Raw genomic sequence first — 13,848 nt, 5'->3', positions numbered from 1 at the left:
TTAGGAAAAAGAATAAAAAACTTTACCATGCAAGGAGGTAACAGGTATCATCAACTGCATATTACTCTACATATGTTGGAAAAATTTACAATATATATACTGGAAGCCACAATTCAGTTAAGCCAAGATAATGCACAGATGACATGCTTTTTGCATAGAAGTGGTGTAAGTTGAGTTTGACAAATATGGGAGCCCAGGACTTTTGAGGGGGAACTACACACTGAGGATCTCCAGCAGAGTCTCTTTAAACACTATCAGAAGTCACATGTAGGTAACGCTTTAATCGTTGAGTTCCAGACACCATGACTGGTCCGAGCTCTGAGTCTGGAAGCCATTGCTGGACCTCCGTGACGACTGGCTTTCACTGTCCCTGCTATCTGTGGAGCCCCCTAACCCCAGCAGGCACTCCAGATTGGTGTGTTCCACTGCAGCTACGTTGCCCACTGGAAGTTGACCTGGCATTGTGGGCGGAGAGGCAGACCCAGGGTGCAGGTTTTCAGTGTGTAAAAACATGGTTTCCTGGATCAGGTTATGAGATCCCGGTGCGGACATCAGAACACGAATGTTCTCATGTGTGACTGGTGATAAGTTGAGATGAGAGTCGGGTGGCAGGCAGAGATGCGGGTAGGTACTGGGTGATGAATCCAACAGGCTGCGTGTGGACGTACCTACAGTGGGATGGGACTGGCTGATGGTGGTCGTGCTAGCACAGAGACGTCTGTTGTCAGAGTTTACAAAGAGGGGCAGGCGGGGTTGAACGGGTGGACTGGACGATTGAGACCGACCGCGGCTCTCTTTTTGGGTTTCAGCATTTCCACCGTAGCTCTGGTGGCCAGTAGGCGGGGCCATTTGGACACTGTGAGGCTGTGATGGGCTGGAGGCTTGGTGGTGATGCATGGACACATTGGCCTGGAGTAGATGTACTATGTGGTGCAGGCCCTTAGTGAGCTCAGATACTTCCTGGTTTAGCATGCCCATCTGTGGTAGAGAGAGCACACAATTTAGCGGTGACATTAAAAGACTTAGATCATTTCTATCCTACTTTGCATAATTCCTAATGTGGTAAATTACACAAGTACAGCTTCAAAGTACAAAGAGGGAGAGGAAGTTAGGAAGTTACCTGGCAGCAGGTAGTTAGGTTTTCATATTTTCTCTCTCTCTCTCTTTCTAACTCTTCTGATTGTGGAGTCAGCACTCCTGCCTATCGTCTGCATTGCAGAAGTGCCCTGCTGATAAATTAATATAAAACTCAGACAGCACCTACCTGGGCCCAACTGGATCCTGTCTCACTGCACCTGCTTTCACTTTATTTGCATCCAAATTAAGAGTGCAGACTGAGATGGATCATGAGGAGATATTCACTGATTTTCACAAAAGGTAATATTGACAACAAGCTTTCTCCAGAATAGCTGACTCCATCTAAAATACCAGTACCAAACCATAGCTGATTTACGGGATGAGATGCCATAAATGTAACTATGAGAAAAAACCTGCTTATTTTGTTGATCCGCACTCATGTCAGTGAATCCTTTTCTAACGACTAAAACAGGTAGTCATATTTAAATGTTGAAAAAGAAAGTAGGTTGTATTTTTCTTCCTGTAGTTCATATTCAGTCCATCCAAAATACGAATAAAAAAGAAAGGCTGATGAGATAGTTAGAAAACAAAGTTGATTCTACATCATCTTTGCTGTAATTAAATTATGGTAAAAGGTCTGTACTATACCTTTTGGTTGAGTTGACAGATGCTCTGGCTGACCTCCTCTGTATCTAGCAGCAGAGTTGCATCTGAAATAAACATAAAGCAGCTGACATAGTAGCACAAAACTCGGACATATCAATATCAATACAGCGTCAAAAAGGAGTCAATAGATTCTGTGATTTTTATCGAGAATCTATTGCAATAAACACAAACAAATCAGATAACAATATAAATACAAGCAACCGAGTCATTCAAAGCAGTTACAACCAGGGTAGCAGACGGTAGTCAGTAAGGACCCCAAGGGTTGGTTCTAAGTTGTCAAAAGTGACAAGTTGCCCCAACAGCAGTGAGACAACTTGCCCCAAAGTGACATTGGTGCTATTGCTCCATACAACATAAGTAGTAAGTATCAAAATACACCTTAACCTTCCTTTATTCTATTCACAAATAACATAATTGAACATACTTACTTTATCAAAGTTTTATTACATACATTATGCAGTTTTGTTTTTTATGTTTATGTTTGAATAAAAAAAAAAGTGGACAATTAGCATTATATTGACTTAACTGAATGTAAAGAGAAAAATGAGTTCGGAACATTGAGTTGCACATGATACTGTTAAGATTTCTTTCTTTCTACCCTCTTGTGATGGAGATATGACCATTGTGACAACTTACCCGTGTGACAAGATTCCCCGGTCTCCCCTACATGTAGTTTTAAGTTCTGTTATACTAGACTACATTATACATGTGATATTCTGCAAATCACTCCAAAAAATGTTTGATAGCTATTGAATTGGATATTGTTTATATTTGTATGTCTATCCTTATGTCTCTATATCTTAAGAAATGGTTTACACATGCTTCGTAGAAAGTGTCTTGACAATGTCATGTTTCTCCAGTATGTTTGGCACTACAAGAAGGAAGCTCGTGAAAACTTGACCAGTATGACAGCAGACAGAGCAGTGTGAATCATTAAGGCAGAAACTTGAAAAATGCTAAACAAAACGCAAGCAATCCTCCAGAAGGTACTATAGGATGTCTAAAACTGGCAAACTGTATTGTAAATAGATTGCTGCTATTATGTGCATCTCTTTCTATACTAAAATAGTTTTTATACTGAAATAAATGAGTTGGAAGCTAAACTAACTAAGCTGAACTGATATTATTGAATGATGTTCAGTGAAAGCTCAGGTCAGGTGATCTGCACCTTGCTTTCACCTCAGCTGTCCTTTAACATGTTCTCTGACTCTTCGGACACCTGGCTGTCATGTCATTCCTCTGCACTCTCTCATATTTCCCCAGAAGGAGGCAGCGCGGCATTGGAGTATCCACTGCTTTGAACTCTTTGAGTTTACCTCCAGCCATCTGGCACCCGGGTGACCCTCGCCGCTGGAGGTGGTTTGGCTTACCTTGGGAGCCGCCTATTGCACTGGCGTCATGCCCTCGCTGCTCCACGTTGAAATGGAACGTGTGTTCATTGTCTTCGATGCCGTCTACGACCCTGGTGGGGAGGGGTGAAGAGGAAGGGAAGCGCAAGTTAATGTAACAGTAGAGCTTTTTCAATTATCGTCGGAGCCAGCAGGCGACCCGGGAATGTGCCATGAGAGCTGCGGCTGGCATGGGCCCATGCGGGTTTTGAACATGAGGAGAAGAGCGCGGTACTGGAGGGGAGAGGATACCTGAGCTCTATGAACCAGCACTTACCCATATCCAGGACTTGCTGGATCTCTTAGGGATACATTATGAATACAGATGGTTGGGGCAGGAGGATAAGGTGCTCTGGTAATGAAATGCAGTGACATCTGTTGAAATATGCAATGCAAATGCACTCCATTTACATTAAGTGGATGATGCAGGTTTTTTGTGGCATGACTTTAGGTGTCCATTACAACGACATCTTCCTTAGATAATTTTAGACGTTCTAAGGCTTATTACAAATAAGGCTGAATATCTAGACATAACGTGGTCAATGACATCCAGTGGGATGCATAGAAAAGGCATTAATTGTGAAGCAATTAATATCACAGTGAAACATTGCCTCAATACTTTGAACAGACCAGATCAGGTTGAAACAAAGTGTATAAGAAAGACGTGATAGTAGGTGTACGTAGTTAATAAAAAATTGTGTTTAAGAAGAAGGAAACACAATGACTATGTAACTAATCTTCCCAACATATTCCCAGCATTCCAATCCCAATACTTCCTTGCTATTCAGTATTGAATAAAAAGATTTAGGATGTCCCACTTTTTGTGGTCAAATGCAGCATGCCGAAAAATACCCTACATCCGGTCGTTATTTTTAGTGTCGAAATGAGCATGTTTTTTGGGCGATTCCGACCCACAATCCAGTGCGCACCAGAGGTTACGTCACATTGACGGAGCCTCCGAGTGAAAATAACAAGCCATGCAACGGATATACTAGTAAGAGGCAAGTACAAGGTTATGATGAAATTAAGTAAAACTAGGTCCCAAGTGTGTGCCTGCCTACCGAATGGAAAAAAGAAGAAGAGTATGTGATTTGGAATGCAGCCATTGTTTTGAAATGATAGCTTCCACAATACCTCGGACTGAGATCAGGGGGTTCAAAGCAAGTGAAAGTCGGGATGAGCAGCTTGAAAGGCTTCTGCTCAGCCCCTGACTCTCCCTGGGCTGTGGGGGTGCTGTGCTCTTTCTTGGCTCGGCTGAGGTTGGGTGAACGGCAGAGTCGCAGGGGGTTGAGCTGCCGCAGCTCTTCACCCAGGAAGTTCCCCAGAGAGGTGCGGCGCACAGGGCTGGCGAAGTTGGGCAGCAGGGTGCGACGTGAGCGGGTCCCCGGAGAGAGGTGGGGGCTATCGTCGGGGTCATTCACATTTGTTCCATCTATAGAGGGGGGGAACTTGGGATCCTGCAAAAACAGCAAAATACATTAGCATTGAGAACTGTACACTTTACTTTACACTACAGATAGGTGCACGTATCCTAAAATGACTGATTTGTGTTCGTTAGTGAAAATACCAACCCTGACAAAGCCGTCAGTCAATACTGGAATAATAATGACATGACTATTCAATTTATTTTAAATATTGTAGTAATAATAGAATATCTTATTTAAAATGCGACTCACATTACTTTAGGTGGCACATAGAAATCCTATTTATTTAGATAGCTGCTGATAAATACTAATAATTGCGTCTTTAGATTTGAATGAGTTACAGCTGATACATATTTTAATCACTCAACTTGTTTCCGCTAACAAATCTGTTACACTCCAACCATGGATGCCTGTATGCCTCTGCATAAACGAAACTAATCGTTTTTCATATTATATTTTATTGTTAATAAAAGCGCAAGAAGAGACAAATTAGGGCAGGTCGATCAGCATACTCAGTACATACGGTATAGCAGTGAGAAAAGTAGCTCACAAGGTTCCCCATTATCAGAGCTACTGACCCAGTTAGTGAGCTAGCTCCAGGGACTAAACGGCTCTCTCCGTTTCCAATGAGTTTCAAAGTGTAGGGGAAGTCCTTGCACACACCCTCCCGCAGTACTCACTAACAATACAGGATGTCCCAGAAAACACTGGGTTTTTTTACCTTGAAAAAACAACTAAAAACCAGGCCCACGCCCACTACAAAACTTTGCGGTGATCATGTCTAGTCGAATATCATTATTACCACAATGTACAAGTATGTTGAAAACAAGTGGGAAAAGATAATTGAATTTTAAATGAACTCACTTGAGAATGCCTGCTTGTTTTTGAATACCTGCTGAGGCACTGCAGGGGAAAAAAGAATAGAATAAAAAAGAAAATCAGCCCCATAGCACTACTAGAGGCCAAAAACTCCACAGGGAACCTTTAATCAATTTCAGGGATGTCTTTGTTTGAACAAAACTGTTCACATTTTGATTATAAAAAATAATAACATGTGTTATGTTGTACTGTTTTATCCACTGGAACAGTTTTCCAATTTGCCTCTATTTCAAAGACCTGGACAGTGATACAACTGTTATACAAGCTGAATCACAAATCCTTTTTTCTACACTTTCTGCTGGTGTGTGTATAAATTGAGTGCAATTTAGCATAATCACAACCAGCAGGATAGCAAATGAAAACTGTGGTGGTGTGAATTCTTCCCCGTGTGTGTGAAGAATATGCTTCTTACGACATGGCTCAATGTGACAACACAAGCCACAGTCTGTCCCTCTACCAGTAAAGTGCCACTAACGCTATTCAACACAGGAAGCCAATTCACTGAGGCTACTACTCATTAAATGTAATCCTTCATTGAGCCACAATACTGAGTTTATAAGTCATCACCACTAAAAGGCAATTAAAGCAAAAATATAACCTTAGCTGTGACACTGAGCATATCTTCAGACGGTGGAGCTGTGTGAGAGAAAGGGGACAAATCTGTCAATCTATTCATAGGCAGCCACAAATTCTCCTGAGAAAGAAAACTATCCCTGGAGCAACGTGGAATGATCAACTAGCCAACGAGCGATATTGGTGCCAAATTACGTTAATTGAACATCGATATCAATTAATGGAGCACTAATGCCACAAGGGTCCTACATAGCAAAGTGGGCTTACAAGGATTTAATTGAGGAACTTTTTCCTGTCACTCACAAATGTGCTATCTTTCCAGAACACATCTCGTGTGATCTGTCTTTGTACACTGACTAAAACTTACTAAAACTATGGCGTATGTTTATGATGATGTGCCTTGTGGCCTCACATAACCCCATAACTATATGAGCTAAAATCTAAAATCGATCTAAAATCAAGTGTTATAGGTAGAAAATAAAGCATAATTGAGCGATGCTTGGCTTTGTCTTCACAATACATTAATTTAGAAACAGGTGTTGGTGGATAATTTGGGACAAAAACCACCTGGCACAATTGATATGACATTTTTTCTCATCTCCTCTCTGTACTCATTCAGCGCACACCTGGTTGGTATTGTTAACCCATCCAACATGTCAAACACATCGAGCTCATCTTGTCTGGAGCTTTCAAAAACATCCTGTTTTTATTGAACTCCCAACACTGGTCACCAGTGGCTGCCTTGATCAATTTTGTTCAACTGTTGTTGTCATATGAGGTTCCTTTGCCATGGAATGACCTTCCCCCTCTGCCCAGGAAAGTACAGTCACATTTTTACAGTCGTAGTTTTGAGATGCTCCAGGTAAAACACTTGCTATGATTATATAAGAAGTCTTTAAAGAAATAAAATTATGGAGTTGACTAAAGGGCCTAATTTTCTATCTGGCAGTCTGTGTCTTTTCCCTTTCAGACGATAGGCTGAGTCTATGTCATAATACCTTCACTGCAATAGGCTTCCCTACAATCTGTTTCTTTGGCTGTATTTCCCCAGAATTGACTGATTGCTGTACAGTCAGCATACAATTATTAAGTGTCTCTCAAGTGTCGTAACTCCCATCCTAGAGAAACCCTCATATCAAACCACACACAGTGAGGATATGTGTGTGTGTGTGTGTGTGTGTGTGTGTGTGTCTTTGGGACCTGGCAGTTCAACCAGGTAGCTGAGCACTTCCTCATCCTGCAAGGGAGGTTCCTATGCCCTGGCTTTGTGCTTGAACATCAACTCTGAGCAGATGGTGTGACAAAAGTAGAGAGCTAGTAGTCACAATCTGTCACACCAGACAGGCCTGCTTAAATCAGAATTAAAGGCTGTAATAACTCTTGTATTGTAGGCTACATGGCATTGACACATCAAACTATCTTTGTTCACAGAAACGTATAGTTCAATACTAATAACATATATTAATAACAATAGTTCACTTTTCTCCAATAATGACTTTTTTTTGTATTTCATGCATGGGTTCTGTAAGGTACCTGATTTTATCTATGCTGACCAGTGGCACAACTCATACCCAACTTTAAGACCTCATTAATACAGGTAAGGTTGTTTTCCCACAAAAAATGAATAAACTACTTACTTAGCAAACAAAGGGAAAGGCAAGTACACATTTTTTTTTTTTTTTACTGTCTAGACCATTTGACAGGACTGTGTGGGCGTGGCCATATCAAACGGTCTTAAATGCAACAGTCATTATTTTTATAGAACTTTCCGGCAGATAACTGCGGTGATTTGTTCAAATACTTATTGTGTCATAACAACCAGAGCAGTGTTTGCCTAATCTCAACAGAATTTCTGTAACGTCTATCAAATGTAAATGACAATATCTCTAATTGAATTTAAAAATATTCCTAACTCTTTTCAGATGCTTACAATCGTGCAACTAACAAATTACATAGTTAAAAGGATTTTGTGGATTTGGGTTTACAGGGGCTTTAAATAACTGAGAAGAGGTCAGTGTCTGGGTGTAATGCCATCCCCCTGTGCTTTGGGGAGGCAACAGGAAAGCGATATGGCCGCCTGACAGTGGCACCCACGCGTGGTAATTGGTGTGACAATCATCCACTAACAGCCCTTTGGTCGCTGTGGTAGAACAAGTGTCAAGGAGAGTGACAAAGGCACCTTAGGGGCACAAATGTGTCGCCTGGAGTGTTGTAAGCTCTGTTCCATGGTCAGACAAATGTAAGGGGGGGGGGGGGGGGGTTTACAGTTAGGCTGTACAGTCTGTTAAATGGAATAATTTAACACATACTTTGAGTTAAACTATCATACAGGCTTGAAATCCAGTGGGACAGTAGGAACAAATATTCAGTAGCATTGAAATGCAATGAAACAACACATGTTGAATTTCTGAGTTCTCTAGGTTTGATCATCACCAGTTTTCCGTTTGTGTGTGTGAGTGTGTTTGTAGTACCTCGCCTTGGCTGCCCTCACGCAGGTTGTAGGTGAGGTTGTTATGGATGTCTGAGGCAAACACACTGCCGTACTCAGGGTAAAGGCCCAGCACTTCTCTCAGGCCACGCACATTGATATACTGGAGGTCGCAGTAGGTCAGCGCCTTCACGTCAGCATTGGTCTTGATCACCTGGTCTATTCCAGGCAGGTCAGAACCAATCAGGTCCCCCTTTCCTATAATGGAAACCATAAATATTCACATTCTTTCTATTACCCCATAACAAATTTAAACATAATGCCTTAAAAAAAACAGTTGGCTACAACACAAACCTAATAATGCCAGCACCATGCTGTCTTTCAGCACCTCCAAAGACCCGGTGCAGACAAAGTAGTATGCATGCAGTGCGTCACCCTGACGAATGAGGTACTCTCCAGGGATGCAGAAAGAGGTTTTTATATGGAGGGAGAGTGACCGCATACAGCCCCGACTGGCCCCCTTAAAGACAGGCAGCTGGAGGATGTCCTTATTCAGATGCATGGCGATGTCGGCCCGTAGCTCATCAGGGAAGTCTTGCAGGAGCTGGGGATGTGTGACAGATGAAATGAGGTGTGACACTGATCGGTAACTTGGGAATGGACTGCGCAGCCACCAGTTACTCTCCTTTAAATTTCTATAGGATGTCACCTGATTGTGTACAGCAGCCATGTGTTATGACAGATCATAAACAATTACAGGTGTAGAAGGTCTTGAATAGATCATACAACAGATTTCAGGGCTCAAATGTAATTTAAACACTTCCCTGGAGTTTCTGTAAGGCAAAAGCACTGTGAACAAAAATATTGCATGTCAACAACAGTGAGAGGGACTCCTACCTGGTGGGCATCTATACCATTGTTGACAGACCAGGTGGTCTGGAAGAACTCCAGCATGCGCTGTTTAATTTGCTGGGGCAGACGGTGGACACGGATGAAGTCTTTAAGGTCCTTTATGCGTGTGTGGTAGAGAGAACGCCGTGAGTACATACGCTGGATGATGGCCGATACGTTACCGAAGACCAGGGCGTGCATCAGCGCTGTGGGAGTTGGAAAAGAATAGCATGAAAGACAGTAATTGATAATAGCTTGAATGCTATTTAAATTTTTTATCCAGTTACAATTTGGATAGGTTGAAAAAACATCTTGAAGGTTACTTTTCCTGCTTTTAATAGAACATGCACATAAGGCCCTTATCACTACCAATATTGGCTGCGTTTCCCAGATTCAGTGGGTGCAGGTGTGTGTGTGGCAACAAGTGTATCCAAGTAGTAATCAAGCCCATTAGCGCATATATACCCTGTGGCCGTGGATATAGGCACACACGTGAGAATGGAAGAAAGCGGCAGCAAAAGAAACAAGCGGGCACCGTCGTTTACCGCGGAGGAGATGGGCGTCTTAGTGGACGAGGTCTGGCAGCGCCGGGGAGTTTTATTCGGGGGAACAAGGGGCAAAAAGAACATCACGGTGAAGAACCGTGTTCGGCAGGCCATAGCCGAAAAGATGTCCCCCTCCAGCCCATGTGGCCTGCGTGACAGGCGCGCTGTGAGGAAGAAGTGGCAGGAGTTCCAGACCCAAACAAAAAGGAAGAGTGCGAAGGTTTCACTAATCAATCTCCCTTCGTTGCAGGTGATGCAGACGCCCAGTGACAGCGCGGAGTCACCCCTCCCCCATATGGTTTCAATAAACTACTTTGGTTTCCTTTTCAACCATGTATTGTGTGGATAATTTTGCATTGAAATGAGGGTATCAAACCTAGCAACAAAAAGTCCCAGGCAATTTGTAATTTATCTAAGCGTAGGTTAATGACGTGTGCGTATTGTGCGCCCTTTCAACACAGCATGTTTTTCCGCTAATTTCCCACTTGTTACATGGTCACCTCAGAAACGTGGACACTATACTCCCACATACTGTATGCAACAATACTTTCAGGTAAAGCACCTGGACACTGCAGCAATAATCATAGTGTACAGGACGTTACATGTAGCCTACATCTGCTGGTTCTGTTTATTTATTTCAGCCTGGTGTGGTGGTTGTGGGTTTATGGTTTAGTGCTCAGTGCTTGGTGACTGGTGGTGAAGAGGTAGGGGCTGGGGTTGTTGGACCTCAGAAAAGGTTGATATGTTCCTAAAAACGCTGTGCAGCCAGGGGCTGCATCTTCGGGCTGAAGGGAAAATTGCAGCGGGTTGCTCTGGATGTGTGGAGACACCAGAGTGATCAGCCGTTGGATCTCCGCACGGGGCAGTACTTTGCCTGGACGGCCTGGTCTGATAGCACGTCCAGTGGGGAGATGTGCCGAAGCACGTATGCATTTATGTAAAACGTCTGGCTTCGCGCACGGCGAGGCTGTTGGTTCGCAGCGAGAATGTGTTGTATTACAGCCATGGTTTCTCACACGTGTGGACTTTGGCAACGCCTTTTTAGCAGGTGGAGCCGCTCTGGATGAGGTTCAGCTGAGTTCAATTAAATCTGTTTCCTTGATATATGTGAAATGCCACAGGGTTGTTGATGTTTTTTTATGTGTAGTACTATAAACTCATGTGTGTGGAAAACGTAAACGTGTAATTCATTAAAAACATTTTTTAGTCTATGTTTATTGCGCCAGTGGTCCGCATTGAGCATTGTTTTATTTTATTCGAAAAGTGGAGGAAATAAATTTCCCTGACGCGGCATGATTTGGTCGCTAAGAAGGTTGTAAGAGTGGGTCAGCTCCATCTTACAGTTCCGCTACTTTCGCTAAGAACAAATCTGGGAAACGCATTTTTCTTTCACAGCGTTCTTAGCGCTCCAAAGAAGTACTTAGCCCAAAGAGGCTCTTAACGAATCTGGGAAACGCGGCCATTATTAGTCTGAGAGCATTAAGAAAATAAATAATGAAAGAAATATCTTTTGGGCTGTTGCACCAATAATTGCCACCTCAGCTAAAATGATCAGTGTATAAGTATGTAAAATATGGCAACAAACTGTGTATGACTGGCCAGCCAAACCATCCAACCCACTTCTTGCTGAATTTTGTTTCACTGGCGTGCCAAACAGACGCAGTGTAATGCTAGGATGCCAAGGTGTCAGACTTACCGCCAACAAGCATGGTGCAGATGGAGAAGATCTTCTCAGAGTCGGTGTTGGCACAGACATTGCCAAAGCCCACACTGGTCAGGCTGGTGAGTGTAAAGTAAAGGGCAGCGATGTAGGAGCTGCGCATTGATGGCCCGCCCATCGTGCTGTTGATGTAGGGCGTGTCCAGACGTATGCCAAGCTCGAAGAGCCACCCTTGAATGAGGTGGTAGAGAATGAGAGAACAATGTCAAAAGGTTATAGGTAATGTTTACTTTTTGTTTGTGTATCTTCTGTCAACTCATGGTAGTGGCAAGTTGGTACTGCAACTCCTGGTTAAAGAAAAGGAAGGTGAATGTTTGGATCTATGTGTATGTGTGTGTGTGTGTGTGTGTGTGTGTGTGTGTGTGTGTGTGTGTGTGTGTGTGTGTGTGTGTGTCACACAGGGAATACAAATACAAATACAAACACACACATGTTGCACAACAGACTGGACATGCAGTATGCCACAGTATGGTTGTGTAGAAATCATATACTGTACTTTATGGCTGTTAAGAAGCAGGAGTAAACTTACCACTTGTTTGTAGTCATTTTGTTGGTTATATAATTCTAAACATGGTTATACTATTTATTTGGTCTGACTAAGGCAGTCATGGAAGCCAGTCGGTTTTTGATAATGTTTATTTCTTTTATTATTCATGTTGAACCACTTTCAAACAGTGAAACAAACAAGAAATCAGTGTGCTGCTTCCTAGCAACAATTCTTTTACACCAGCTTTTGATCTGGTGTCAGACAGTCCTCATTAGAGAGCCACCATCTCACCACTGAGCAGAGCTAGACATCCCAATAGCCCAAGAGCCACAACTATTTATAGCTGTGTGCGGACACAACAAATGTCTATTCGCTGTATTTGCAAAATCAAATCAATGGACCTATTTAAACAAGGAAACAACTAAACCAAAGCAACACGGTCACTGAAAGTCTGGATGGCAGCACTGTAATTAAGCTAATAATTTAATAGTTTAACAAAATATTAGATTTATTTCCTGCCACGAGACACAGTGAAAACAATGAATAAATAATGGAACATTGTTCAAATCAGTTGGAATTATAACTACATGTTTCCTTACCAGAGACAGAAGATATTATTTTTTCTACTTTTGCTGGATATAAACATTAAAGCTAGAGTCAGCGATTCTAATGAAAGCTTGTTGTCAAAATCACTTTTTGGTCAAAATCAGTGAATATTTCCTCACGATCTGCTCCCTGTCCGTACTGTGTGTGCACTGAAAAAACTCTGGTGTTAATACACAGCCTAGGCACTGTAAACTGGTATGTAAACAAAGGGTATGTAAACAGGCTAACCCGACATAGCTGGCAACATTCCCATTTACAGAGCCTAGGATATGTATTAACATTAGATTGTTTTTCAGCACACACACAGTAAAGGACAGGTAGCGGATCGTGAGCAGATATTCACTGATATTGAAAAAAAGTGATTTTGGAAACAAGCATTATCCAGAATGGCTGACTCCACTGATGTCCTTTATACTTCAGCAGCATCCACTTCAGCAAGGCTTCAATCAGACTCACCAATGTCCCAGGTCTCCTTGGACTTTAACTCATGGCGTCCAATCATGAACCAGATGCACGCCATCCAGTGGGCCAGCAGGGCAAACACAGACATCAGTAAGGTCAGCACCATGACGGTGTACTGGGAGTAGCGGTCCAGCTTCTGAAGCAGACGAAGGAGGCGCAGCAAGCGTACACTCTTCAGCAGGTGGACCAACGAAGACTTAGGAGGACAAGAACAGTATGAGGGGCATAGTGACAGGAAAAAGAAAGTCAATCCTCTTACACACAGATTGACTGTACATATACACAGCTGAATATCCCAGCTTGGAAATGCAGAGACTTATTTTGATCAAACGAATTTGATCAGCTTGTGTAGAATTCACTATTCAGGGAGAACTCATCACCAGGGGCTAGATCTAGTCATTTTGGGACATAGGGCAAAAACACAGGCAATGGGCTCTTCACCTTCTTTTTTCTCTCCACCTCTATGTAGATTATTTTCTTCAAATTCAAATGCATCAAAATACAATTTGTCCAATGGATAGTTCACAATAATAATCAGTAATGTAAACATTAAGATTGAACAAATTAAGATTAGATTGAAATGCATACATTCCCATTCATTACATTAAGATTTATATATATACCTATATATATATAGATAAATAATATACGTATATTAATGGCTGCTGCTCTTTAGTATTTTGTTGTTGCCACTGTGAAACG

At 42.3% G+C, this 13,848-nt stretch overlaps 1 protein-coding gene across 1 annotated transcript in view; it reads right to left on the bottom strand.

The window, feature by feature from the left end:
* Window positions 1–279: 279 nt before the first annotated feature.
* kcnh4b (potassium voltage-gated channel, subfamily H (eag-related), member 4b) overlaps window positions 280–13,848 on the bottom strand; it is a gene marked incomplete at both ends in the record, with an annotated part of 34,278 nt that continues 20,709 nt past the window's right edge. The window contains 9 exons of the mRNA XM_080049740.1: window positions 280–978; window positions 1,726–1,787; window positions 2,952–3,205; window positions 4,266–4,588; window positions 8,479–8,693; window positions 8,790–9,039; window positions 9,333–9,532; window positions 11,568–11,762; window positions 13,141–13,342. Of these exons, the coding sequence (XP_079905866.1) occupies window positions 280–978; window positions 1,726–1,787; window positions 2,952–3,205; window positions 4,266–4,588; window positions 8,479–8,693; window positions 8,790–9,039; window positions 9,333–9,532; window positions 11,568–11,762; window positions 13,141–13,342 (2,400 nt within the window). The remainder of the gene's footprint in view (window positions 979–1,725; window positions 1,788–2,951; window positions 3,206–4,265; window positions 4,589–8,478; window positions 8,694–8,789; window positions 9,040–9,332; window positions 9,533–11,567; window positions 11,763–13,140; window positions 13,343–13,848) is intronic.

The sequence above is a fragment of the Ammodytes marinus genome, assembly GCF_949987685.1.
Source record: "Ammodytes marinus genome assembly, chromosome: 20".
In the NCBI taxonomy this organism is placed as follows: domain Eukaryota; kingdom Metazoa; phylum Chordata; class Actinopteri; order Uranoscopiformes; family Ammodytidae; genus Ammodytes; species Ammodytes marinus.
This window is presented reverse-complemented; position numbering and strand designations above follow the sequence as displayed.